The following is a 10,703-nucleotide window of genomic DNA, read 5'->3' as shown; positions in this document are numbered from 1 at the left end:
TGCAGCCAGTTACATCCTAGGGGGTGCTGGGGCACAGAACTTGCCACGCCCCAGGGGAAATGGGGGTGCAGCCAGTCACATCCCAGGGGGTGCTGGGGTGCAGAGCTTGCCACGCCCCAGGGGTCCTGAGGTACAGAGCCTACCACACCCTGGAGATCCTGGGGGTACAGAGCCCACGATGCCCCAGTGACAGTGGAGGAGGTGCCTGGGGATGGATCCCACCTTGCCAACTAGTCCCAGCCCAGGCCCATCTTTCCCTACATAAAACCACGGGGCCACACCTGCTTTGCAATTCAGACATCTGGATGTTAGGAAGGTTCTCAGTGGACATGACCCCCCCACAGGGTGTGGGTATACCCCGCCATCACACACTACAGACAGGCAGGTGGGACAGGGGCAAACTAAGCCACAGGTAGAACAGGCTCTTCAGACTGCTTGGGCCTGGGCTGGGCTGCACTCACGGCCCATTTCCCAGGCCTCTCCTTTGGGAAGTCTCCCAGCACCTCTTTCCCTGTCAGCACCAGCCACATGAGCAGTGCTGGGCACTTGGTCACAACTCACGGGAGCTTCCAGCAGGTTACTTCCTGAGCTACAATCTCACTAGCAGAGGGCACATGGCGTGCACTCCCTTGGTGGGGGAGGCCTGCACCTCCACCCAGAAAGGCCTCACTGCCCACCCCCAGGCAAGAGCCCCACAGGGCCCCTCTGCAGCACAGTGTTGGCACAGCTGAGGCTGTGGGGGCTCCAGGCAGTCTGTAGCTGGCTGTGGCTCCTGGCCGGCAGTGTAGGCGGGAGCTTGGTGGGGGGCGGTGCGCAGCCACACTCACCTTGAGCACATGGTACCAGGCGGAGGCGCCCCCCGAGTCGATGTGGAAGTCAGTGTAGCTGTCCTTCACACAGATGAGGCAATACTTGGTCACTTTGGGTTTAGCCAGCAAAGCATCATCAGGCCAGTAGTTCTCTACCCAAGACAGTTTTTTCACAATGTCAGGCGGCTCCACAAAGCTGGACATTCTGGTGGTGGGGAGAGGAAGAGGGTCAGTGCGGTTGGCGCCACCACTGCCACATGAGAACCACGAGAGCCGGGTCCTCCACACTTCACTCCGCAGCTGGGAGTGAAGGATCGCTCCCGGCTTACGGACGGGCAAGCTGATGTTCAAGGAGCACAGGAATGCAGCAGCCACACCTCGGGCTGGTGGCAGTGGCAGGCAGCTAACACTGGTCTCCGTGCACAGAGGAGGGGCAAGGAGAAGGCCAAGGCGGCTGGCCCCGTCCCCTCCTGCAGGGAGACAGCCTTCCTTGGAGAACTAGACAGCAGTGGCCCCAGCTGGTCGCACTGACGTGGGGTATGAAGTGACAGGCACTCAGCAGACACCATCTCTCCTGCACCATGCAGGACTCTGGTGGCACCCTGCTCTTCAGAGCCATGGATAGGCGCCCGCCATGCCCTACCACATCCCACCAAATCCAGGGAGGATGAAAGGGCGAAGGCAGCCTTCAATCCAATTAAAATGTACCGTCCAATATAACATGCAAAATACTGCATCCAAACTGCCAAGCCCAGCAGACCCGTGGTGACCACTTCACACTCCAAAAACAGGCAGACAGAACTGGCACATCAGCTGTCCCATAAGAACCTGCTGCCATGTCTGCTCAGACAAGCCTGGGCCCAGTCCACAGCCAGGCCCTGGCCACCCCCGGCTCCATGCCCTCACTCACAGACCCTTGTCTTCTCCCCGCAGGAGCCTGCATCTCCCTGCCCGTGCCCCTCCTCCTGACCACTGCCCACAGAAGAGTGTCATCTTCTGTCCAGGCCAGGCTGGGGCCGTGCCACCCAACTCTACCCATGGACACAGCCGCCAGGGTCCAAAGCCAACCTGCCCTCCCACGATGAATGCCTCTGAGACCCCTGGCAACCCCAGTGCCCAGAGGAGGGCTCCCGCCTGAACTCTCTACAAACCCTATCCCTTCGCTTGGTCATGACTCACGGGAACCCACCCGTGGAAACAAAGGACAGGCCCCAGGCTCTGGGGCTGGGAGCGAGGGCAGCGAGCGTGAAGATGGGGGTCTGGGATGAGCCAAGCCGGCAGCAGATGCAGTCACCCTTGCTCGCCATACACTCAGGTGCCTGCACAGTTTGGGGGTCATACTGGTCCCAGCAGGACTCCCTCTGGCAAAGACCCAGGCTTCTTGCCAGGCTCAGGAGCTCAGGGAGTATGCCACACACAGGGCAGGGAGGTGGGGTGGGGTGTAGGGCCAGTCCCTCTGCCTGCTCCCCCTACCCCCTGGCTGCTCACCTGGTGTCGGAGAACTCGAGGTTGGTGACGTTGAGGACTCGCTTCCGGTTGGTGCTGTAATAGTAGTCCACAAACTCCTTCAGCTTCATCTTGCAGTCCTTCTGCTTGGTGACGTCCGTCACATCCACGCTTCGCTCTGGGCCTGCGGTGGCCAGGCAGGAGGAGGTAAGCCTCGCCAAGGAGGAGCACCGAGCCCCCCGAGGCCATGACCCTGTCATCCAAGGGGAAAATGTGCACATGCACACTCACACACACTCAGGAGCTCACACACACTCACACACCCATGCCCTCACACCCTCACACACCCACTCATGCACTCACACCCTCACACACCCACTCACGCACTCATGCCCTCACACACCCACTCATGCACTCACACCCTCACACACCCACTCACACACTCATGCCCTCACACCCTCACACACCCACTCATGCACTCACACCCTCACACACCCACTCACGCACTCATGCCCTCACACCCTCACACTAACCCACTCATGCCCTCTCACATTCACACCTACTCACACACTCACCCACTCATGCCCTCACATCCTCACCCACTCATGCCCTTACACTCACGCCCTCACACCCTCACCCATTCACTCACACACTAATGCTCTCAGACCCTCGTGTACTTACACCCTCACACCCACTCACAGTCACTCACCCACTCATGCACTCACACGCATCCACTCATGCACTCACACACTCATACCCACACACCCATGCACTCACACACACATACCCACACTCTCACTCATGCACTCACACTCACACCCACACACTCACTCATGCACTCACACACACCCACATGCTCACTCATGCACTCACACACTCACACCCACACACTCACTCATGCACTCACACACATACCCACACACTCATGCACTCACACACTCATATCCACACTCACTCATGCACTCACACACATACCCACACACTCTCACTCATGCACTCACACCCTCATACCCACACTCACTCATGCATTCACACACATACCCACACACTCACTCATGCACTCACACACATACCCACACACTCACTCATGCATTCACACACACCCACACACTCACTCATGCACTCACACACATAGCCACACTCACTCATGCACTCACACACATACCCACACTCTCACTCATGCACTCACACCCTCATACCCACACACTCTCTCATGCACTCACACCCTCACACCACCACACCCTCACCCACTCATGCACCCACACACACACACTCACCACCTGTGCACTCACACACCCACACACTTGCTCTCACTCACTGACATACCCACACGAGCACGTGCACACACCAGTCACACACTGGCACTCACTCACACACTCACACGCTCAGCCGCCCTCACACCATGACAGCACTGCCGAGGGGAAAGCCTGGGCTCCAAGGCTCTAGCTCTACTTTCTGATCCTCCTCCACACTTTACCAAGGTGCCCACATCCCCCTCCTCAGATGGTCCTGAGACCCTGAGGCACAGTGCAGCGACAAGGCTGAGTCAGGGGCCCTCAGGGAGGGTGGCCAGATTCGCAGATGAAAATACAGAGCTCCCAGCTAGATGTGAATTTCAGATAAACAATGAATAATTTTTTTAGTGTAAGTATGTCCAGAGAGTTCAAGATAATCAAATAATTGCTGAGGAAAGTTCTTTATAGGAGAATCATATTAATAAAGGAAGGAAAGGTGATAGAAATAGAAAATTCATTTTGCATCGAACCCCAAGGGCTGGTCAGACCATCAGGGGTAAGGCTGGCAGGGAACGTTCTGTGACGAATAAGGCAGGACTGGCGGGGGCCCCCTGACCAATCTATCAGTGGGAAACCAGGTGGTGCAGACCCCTGAGGGAAGGCAGCACACTCACCACCTGTGAGGTAAGCCCGCCTCAAGGGGCACCGTGAACTGGACCCAGCCTCCAACCCTGGCTTGCAGGAATGACTGGGGACAGAAGGACATGTTAAATGACAGGGAAGCCATCACCAAATCCACAATGTGGGAATTCTACAGGCCCAACAGCCCTGCTTCTCCAACCAATCCATGCAATGAAAGAGTCGGGGTGGGGAGTTACGGAATAAAACAGATTGAAGAGACAGAAAACCAATGAGTCGGTCTTGTTTGCATCCTGATTCAAACAGCCAAATGTAAAAAGATGGTTTTGAGGCCACCAGGGAAAACTAACTGGGTCTTGGATGAGATTCAGGAATTATCACCAATGTTGTAGAGTGTGACGACAGAGTTGTGAGTATGTTTTTAAAAACCATCTGCTGGAGATATGTACTGGAGATTTTATGGGTGCACTAATATGTGGGTCAAAGATTTGCTCTAAAATACTCCAGAGGAAAACAAGAGATGGGGGGGCAGAAAAGAGCAGGGAGCTAGAGGCTGCTGCGGCCGGGACGGGGGGCATGTGGGTCACGTTCATGTCTCTCCTTTGGCGTGTGTGTGAAAGTTCCCACATTTGAAAAAATAAATAAATAAGAGGAAAAAGAAAGTTGTTTTGGTTTTTTTTTTTAAGCCTCACAGGGCATTTTTGGAAACCCTGGTGGCATAGTGATTAAGTGCTATGGCGGTTATCCAAAAGGTTGGCAGTTCAAATCCACCAGGTGCTCCTTGGAAACTCTATGGGGCAGTTCTACTCTGTCCTATAGGGTCGCTACGAGTCGGAATCGACTCGACAGCAACGGGTTTGGGTTTTTTTCCCCACAGGGCATTTTTAGGGCACTGAAACTATTCTGCATGATACTGTCATGGTGGATACATGACATTATGCATTTGTCAAAACCTATAGGACTGTACGGAGGGGGGTATGTGGAGTTCTCTGGACTTTCTGTATAATTTTTCAGTAAACCTACAACTGCTCTAAAAAACAAAGTATATTAAAGAAATACAAAATAAAAATAAGTTAAAATAATAAAAGCCTGGAGCCATCTCTTCCTGTCTGGAAAAAGTGATTTCCCCTGCCAGGCAGGGACAGCTCTGGGCAGGAGGCTATGGGCAGGGGTAGGGGACAGACCAAGCCTGGGCCCGACACTTGTAGCTGTGTGAGCACACCTATAAACATAATTCTGTTTGGAAACAGGGTTTGTTTCATTATGGTAATAATGTCATACCAGTGTAGGGTAGATCCTGAACCTAACCACTCCTGAGTTATAAAAGAGCAGAATGGACTCAGAGACACGCACAGGGACAAGACGGGACAGACAATGGGGGCATATGCATCAACGAGGATTGCTGGCAGCTACAGGCAGTCCCCAACTTACGACATACTCGACTTACATCTTATCGTTAGTAATATGTTCTACATATCACGTTGCAGTACGTAATTTGCCGATGTTATCATTCTCAGATGTTCAAAGATCAGGTTTATAAAGATACTGATATTAAAAGGCGACAATAATGTAAACTTAAAAAAAAGAAGTATTTGACTTAACGTCAGGACCGACTTACTTCAGGGTCATCTGAACGGAACCGCATGGTCAGTCGGAGACTGCCTGTACTAGAAGCTGAGATGGACGAGGAAGCACCTCCCCCCAGAGCCGTGCCCTGGATTGGACTTCCAGTCCCTAAACAGTGAGAATTTCTGCTCAGCAGCATGAGGTAACAGAGACTCCAAGGTCCTTGGGGAGTGGAGCCACAGGGCCCGAATGTCCAGCCCACAGGGCCAGGAAGGACACTTACCCACATAGTTCTCCACGTCGCTGACATAGAAGGTGGGGGCTGGCACGGCCAGGCCCAGCCCATCCTTCTTGGGGACGAGGATGGGCTCAGTGAAGCCGTGCTCCTCCATGTAGCCCAGTGTGAGCTGGCTGCCTGGCACGCGGACCACCACGTCCTCCGCGCTGCGGGGGAAGCGCAGGTTAGAGGATGGTCAGGGCTTGTTCACTCACCACAACCCTGTGCATTTGTCAGTCACTGTCACAGGGGGGAAGTGAACACAGGGCCAGGCTGGGTGTGACAGACACCAGTCTACATCCTGGCCACACCTGCCCACAGCACTCCACCCCAGGGTCACCCAAGGGCTGCAGAGGACCAGGGCTCAGCAGGCTGGGACAGGAGTGCCACAGTGCACATCTGACCCTGAGGCTCCATAGTCAGGAGGGGGAAGTGGAATACAGACACCTGGCCCCACACACTCAAGATCTAGGGAGGTCCAGGTGCCTAGACAAGGACAAAGTGAGTCAGAAATGGAGCAGGGCTCCGCCGCAGTTCTCTGCACAGCACAGAGACAGGAGGAGACAAAGACAGAGATGGGGGAGGCAGAGAGAGATAGAGACAGGGGAGACAGAGGAGACAGGGGAGATAGAGGAGATAGAGGAGACGGGAGACAGAGGGAGACGGGGTAGACAGAGAGACGGGGGAGACAGAGAGAGACAGGGGAAGACGAGAGATAGGGGAAGGCAGAGAGAGATCTCTCCCTATTCTGCTTTCACCCTCCAGCCCTCACTTAATGAATGAGCTCAGACCCACCCAGCATCCAGGCTGTGTCCAGGAAATGAGCACCTGGCAGGTATCTAGCAATCCCTTTGAAATCCACTAAGATCAGTGGGGCCTTTTCAGAAAGAACCCACCAACTAGCTGGTACCAAAGGGACTCAGAGCTCCGGAGTTATGAAAGGGGATGGGCGTCTGGGCTGCGGAGCGCCTTTCCCAGGAGCCCGTGCTACACAGATATGGAGAGATTCCACACAGCGGTCACTGCATCCTGAATACAACACCAGGAATTATCCTGTCCATCCTACAGAGGGAGAAACCAGGCCACCAGCAGGGCTAAGCAAGGAATCTCCTCTGGTTCTATGTCCCAGGCCTAGGTTTCACACTGAATCCCAGGATCTGCTCCAGCTCAGCCACAGTGACCGCCAGGCCTGGGCAAGCCCCTCATGCACCTTCCTGAGTCTCCCTAAGGTCCAGGCAGCACACACCCCCTCCAGCTGGAGAGCAGGGGCCACAAGGTCACAACTGCTGTAGAAGAAGAGCATCCCAGCAGCGAAGCCGCAATACCGCTGAGTGCACGGCCCCTTGTAGCAGGGGTCCAGGGGTGCCAAGGCCGGGAGCGAAGCCAGTACAGAGCCATGTGGATGGGGCTTTTTCTCCTGCAGATGCACAGCTGGATGGCCCTGCCCACTCCTGCCTGTCCCCCTGAAAGTGGCATGGGGCATGCATCCTGCAAGCTGGCAGGCCCTACCCTCATGGGCCAGCCCCTAGGCTGAGTGTCTGGCAAAGGCCCTCCAGCTGGGTACTGGCCCGCTCTCCATCTGGCACTACTTGCTACCCCTGGGGCAGAGGCAGATGAGAGGGACCCACACTCAAAGGGTGTCACAGAGCATCAGCCCTTCTCAGAATCATTGCAGGCAGGGCACCCAGAGGGACCATGGGCGTGCAGACCACACAGCTGATCACCCCCTTTGCCCTGGCCACTGCCTGGCTGCCTCTCCCTCCTCCAGCACCTCTCCCTTTCTTCCCTGCCTCCCTCATGCCTGCTAGATGCCAGGGGCTGCCCTGGGCGCTGGGCACCTGGGGGCCCACTGGAGCACCCCTGCCTGGTGGGGCTGGGGACCAGCTTTAATCAGCTGAGCACATAAGGACACGAAACCACAGCTGTGAGCAGTGCCATGGGCAAACAGCAGGATACAATCAGTGGAGCACCACGCACATCGGATGATCCGGGAGCCTCTCTAAAGAGGTACAGTTTAAGCTAAGCCTTGAGGATGAAGAGGAGGAGCTAGAAGAAAAGTGCTCCTGGCAGCAGGAAGAGTGCCTGCAGAGGTCTTTGAGGTGGGAGAGATGCAGACAAGTTTGAGGAGTTAGCAGAAGCCAGGGTGAAGGGCGGAGAGGCGGAGCAAGGCAGAGCACTGAGGTCAGGGAGGGGCACGGCCAGGCCCGAGAGGGCTTGTCAGCTGCGTTATGCCAAGAGTGCTGGGAAGCTGCAGGGCAGGTTAAGCAGGCAGAGAGCAACCTGATATGCATGTTAAGAGGTTCTGTCTGATGCTGTGTGGAGAAGGGATTGTAGCAGGACCAGAGCAGAACAGGTGACTCAGCCATGCAGCTGCCTGGACCAGGTGGTCACAGAGAGGCGGAAGGCGATTCACGCCATCTTGGCAATAGATCAGGCAGGGGTGAGAGAACAGGAGGAGGCAAAGTTGATGGCCCAGCATGTGGTGTGAGGGGCTGAGGGGACAGGGCCATTTGTGGAGGGCAGGAGGAGAGGCAGGAGGAGGGGCCGGGGGCAAGCAGGAGCTGTGTTTGTGGCACATTTTGTCAGAGATTCATGCTGGGTTCTCCAGTGGATATTCCAGTGGGATATACAGGTCAGGAGTGCAGAAGAACTATAGGGTGGTAGAGAAGCCAAGGAGCAGCTTGCAAATGGATGATGTGTGAGACCAGGGGAATGGATGTAAAGTCTGAGAGTGGGGGCAGGGGCAGAGTCCTCAACAAGCACTCAGGGAAAGAAGCTAGGAGAGGAAGCCAGACAGACAGGAGGAAAACCAGGAGAGCGCGGTATCAGCACCTCCAAGAAAAGAGGACTCCAAGGATGGACAGGCTGCAGTGTCAAATTCTGTCAAGAGGACAATTAAGATAAGGATTGAATAGGTGTCCAATCATCTCCATAAACAACTGCCTCCTTTGCCAGAAGAAATGAATGGCGCCTGACTACCAATACTGAACATTTAGATAAAGGATTCTAAAGAGGATCCAGATCAAAAGTGGGAAAATATGGAACGGAATTTCAATTTCTCATGGAATCCAGACTTTCTGGAACCAGTGAAGATGGATGACCCCCGAAACGATTACCATGAGGAAATCTTAAACCTGGAAACAAAACTATCCCCAGAAGTTGTCTTTGAACCAAATAATAAACCAAAACCAAACCAAGCCCGCTGCTGTAGATTCCAGCTCATAGCGAACCAAATAATAGCTTAGCCTAATTAGAAAAGAAAGTCTGCATTAAGCTTATACTCTTTTAAAGAATTATCTATATGTGATCAAATTGACAACAGCAACTCAAAAAAATAGATGAGAAGCTTGTGGGGGCAGTGAGTTTATTTTATTGATGGTAAAACAGTTTGGAAAAGATTGTTGAGAAAGGTGGCACAACTTAAAGAATGTAACCAATGTCACTGAATTGTCCCTGTAGAAATTGTTGAAGTGGTGTATGTTTTGTTGTGTATATTTTCATCAAAATAAATAAAAGTAAAAGATGAGGATCGAAGAGTGGTCATTGCCTTTGACCATATGGTAATAACGATAAGCCAGCAGTGAACGGAAGGAGAGAAGGAAAGCAACTCTCTTCTGAAAAGCTCAAGAAGTATCACTCAAGATAGTGCAAAGTAAGCTAGGGAAGCCACAAGGAAGCCTGTCATTTACTGGAGACATAGGCAGAAAGTCACCCTGAATAAATCGGAATCTCAAGCCCTCGCCTCACTGATGGGAGTTCCAAATTCATATAACACCCATGAATCGGGAACCTGAAATTGGATCTGGAGCTGTGACACACATAAGGCCCCAGCAAAAGGCAAAGAGAAAACTACACCATAGGAACATCTCAGCAGCCCAGAGCATTCCAGCTCCCATGGAAAATAATCCCTCTGAAGAATCACTCCTCACTGAAGTAAGTGAACCACCAGGAGGAAGAGTCAGCAGATACAACCAACAAAAAAATCAATCCTAAGAATTGAAGATAATAGGTCAACATAAATAGGGCTTTTAAGATAAATATATTAAACACATTCAGAGAGATAATGGGAAGATTTAGATAAAGAACAGGGCAGTATGAAAAAAGAACAGGCAACACTGAAAAGGAACTTAACAGAAATTCTAGAAGTGAAAAATATAATGATTGAAATAAAGAACTCAGTGGATTATGAAATAATAGGTAGCTGAAAAAAATTGGTGAATTTGATGTAAGATTTGAAAGATGATAAAATACGGAAGTGCTATTAAAAGAGAAAATAGAACATTTTTTCAGAACTGAGATATGACTCCTCAGATTAAAAAAGTAGAATAAATAAAGACAAATGTACATCTTACTATAACACAACTGTGGTACATCAAAGATGACAAGAGAATCTTAAATATTTTCAGAGAAAAAAACAGATTATTTACCCTTCCCCCCAAAAAAAACATCCATTAAGCTGACAACAGACATCTCATCAGCAACAACAGATGTCAAAAGACAATAAAGAATATTTTGCAGCAAGAAGGAAATCAAACCTAGAAGGAAGTAGGAGGATGCAAGAAACAACAGAAAATCAATCAACAGATTCAACATAATACCTATCAAAATCCCAGCCGACTTCTTTGCAGAAATTAACAAGCTGATCTTAAAATTCATACGTAAATACAAGGAAAGCTAGAAAGGCCAAAACAATTTTGAAAAAGAACAGAGAAGGAGGAATCACACTTCCCA

The 10,703-nt window shown here is 52.2% G+C and overlaps 1 protein-coding gene across 1 annotated transcript in view; it reads right to left on the bottom strand.

Annotated features, from left to right (window-relative positions):
• Positions 1-10,703, bottom strand: part of PHF2 (PHD finger protein 2) — a 55,210-nt gene that overhangs the window by 24,744 nt on the left and 19,763 nt on the right. Inside the window, exons 5-7 of the mRNA XM_023738650.1 lie at positions 5,979-6,139; positions 2,298-2,439; positions 828-1,014 (exon numbers count right to left, since the gene is read on the bottom strand). Of these exons, the coding sequence (XP_023594418.1) occupies positions 828-1,014; positions 2,298-2,439; positions 5,979-6,139 (490 nt within the window). The remainder of the gene's footprint in view (positions 1-827; positions 1,015-2,297; positions 2,440-5,978; positions 6,140-10,703) is intronic.

Source organism: Trichechus manatus, unplaced genomic scaffold (genome assembly GCF_000243295.1).
Source record: "Trichechus manatus latirostris isolate Lorelei unplaced genomic scaffold, TriManLat1.0 scaffold00120, whole genome shotgun sequence".
Taxonomy (NCBI): domain Eukaryota; kingdom Metazoa; phylum Chordata; class Mammalia; order Sirenia; family Trichechidae; genus Trichechus; species Trichechus manatus.
The sequence above is the reverse complement of the archived record's forward strand: the minus strand, read 5'-3'. Positions and strand labels throughout refer to the sequence as shown.